Raw genomic sequence first — 2274 nt, forward strand, 5'->3', positions numbered from 1 at the left:
TTATTACAGAATATAATACCTCCCCCAGGTATTTACCATAATAGAATAACCACCAGTTATTACTATAATATAATACCTCCCCAGGTAATTGACCATATTTAGGAATAACCCCCAGTTATTACATAATTAGGTAATACCCCAGTTATTACTATTTAATAGAATACCTCCCCAGCGTATGACTGCTATAATAGAAGAACCAACAGTTATTTACTTAATGATTAATACTTATGTGTATTACCATATTTAGAATAACCCCCAGTTGATTTACAATTATAATAACCCCCAGTTATTACCATAATAGAATAGCCCCAGTTATTACCATAATTATAATGAACCACCAGTTATTACTATGAATATAATAACTATGTTATTACCATATTAGAATAATCTCTAGTTATTACCATAATAGAATAACTCCCCAGTTATTACTATAATATAATAACTATGGTATTACCATATTAGAATAACCCCCAGTTATTACCATAATATAATAACTGTTATTACCATAATAGAATAACTATGTTATTACCATAATATAATAACTCACCAGTTATTACCATAATAGAATAACTCGCCAGTTATTACCATAATATTATAACTCACCAGTTATTACTATAATAGAGGCCATAAATTGGAGCCCAGCTTGTGCAAAAATAATGCCAACATACACATTCTACCATCTTCACCTCTGCAGGTATTGTGTTCGGCGTAGCCTGCACCACTATGGCCGTTGCTGCATCCTACTTGGGAGGGATTGTACAGGTAAACACTTTGTCCCTATTAGTGTTTGAATGACTAGTACATGCAGGTACTAGTCTGATGCCTATGTGATTTTAATACATCTTGATGTGTGTTTGTTTCCCAGGCAGCTCTGAGTATCCATGGTATGTGTGGTGGTCCCATGCTGGGCCTCTTCTCTCTGGGAATCCTCTTTCCCTGGACCAACTCTATGGTCAGAAAATACCTCTTCGTTGTCTCCACGGTGCTTCCAGACAGATTAAGCCTAGTTCCTGGATTAAGAAACTATTTCACTATTAGGAATAATGAATGATTAAGAAATTAGGTTTTATCCAAGAAACTGATCCTTGGAATGGTTTTACCAAAACTCACATATAAACACAAACAATTCTACATACATATACATTCAATAAATTCAGTCATCAAGTAAACTGATTATCTTTCCCAATTCAGTCCGTGTGCTGTACTGGTCGTCTTCAGGGAGCAGAATGTGGTCTGATAGTGGACGTAGTCCTTGTCGTTCTGGGCAAATGTTAACATAAGTTATCATAAGCCTTACTATGTGACATTATAAAAGGCTCATACATGCTTATAACAAGTTGTAAAAACGTTAAACCTGAAGGCTGTAAAGTGTTACTGTAACTTGTTGACGTCTRGCCTTCAGGGAGCAGCCGGCGGTCTGACAGTGGGCGTCGCCCTGTCGTTCTGGGCAGGTGTCGGAGCCTTCGTCTACCCTGCTCTAGACATCAACACTAGACCTCTGTCTCTCAGTATAGAGGGATGTCGTCAACCGAACTCATCTGACCCTACCACCACTGTTCCACCTTCTTACCTGGACCCTACCACTCTACCATCAAGGTGTAGTACTGTATAGTCTCTGTCACCAGGGCCATGTTCAGTTCGGGAGAAAAATGTAGCAAAAACGATTTAATGGAAGATTAAATCTGTGTTGTGATTGGACAAGTTCAGGTTGTGTCTGAACCTCTTCGAAATATTTCAAAACGATTTCTCCCCGCTGAACACAACACACGTTTACACAGCTGTGATACACTAAATGTATTATGTACAGTACAGTATATATACACACCTCTCTTTAATACTTATGTAGGATCTTTGAGACAGTTTGCTACAGCGGAAATATAATCCTGCAGCAACAGCAAATTTAAATTATTATTTTGATTATAATTAATATWAAAAAAAATTGGAGGGATTGATACATTTTTCATTACGGCAAATCAAGTTTGACATTTTAAAAGTGGAAATTACAAACTTCAGAAGTCTTTTAAAAACCTTGAATATACTACACATGTACATTTCCTGCTGTACAGGAACATTCTCACACAAACAAAAGAGTAATCAAATTAAGATGACATTGGATTCCCCATACTTTACATCCAAGTGATTTGTAGTTAGGGTTGCAAAATTCCAATAATTTCCCCACATTTTTTAGGTTTTCCAAAAATCCCGGTTTGAAAATTCCCCGGAGAGAATAGAATAAACAGGAAATTCACCATTCTCCAACTAGGATTTATTCTT

The 2274-nt window shown here is 36.5% G+C and overlaps 1 protein-coding gene across 1 annotated transcript in view; it reads left to right on the forward strand.

The window, feature by feature from the left end:
- Positions 1-2274, forward strand: part of LOC112073298 (sodium-coupled monocarboxylate transporter 2) — a 29087-nt gene that overhangs the window by 17313 nt on the left and 9500 nt on the right. Inside the window, exons 7-9 of the mRNA XM_070440097.1 lie at positions 695-762; positions 866-952; positions 1403-1596. Coding sequence (XP_070296198.1) covers positions 695-762; positions 866-952; positions 1403-1596 — 349 coding nt within the window. The remainder of the gene's footprint in view (positions 1-694; positions 763-865; positions 953-1402; positions 1597-2274) is intronic.

Source organism: Salvelinus sp. IW2-2015, unplaced genomic scaffold, assembly GCF_002910315.2.
Source record: "Salvelinus sp. IW2-2015 unplaced genomic scaffold, ASM291031v2 Un_scaffold2213, whole genome shotgun sequence".
Taxonomy (NCBI): Eukaryota; Metazoa; Chordata; class Actinopteri; order Salmoniformes; family Salmonidae; genus Salvelinus; species Salvelinus sp. IW2-2015.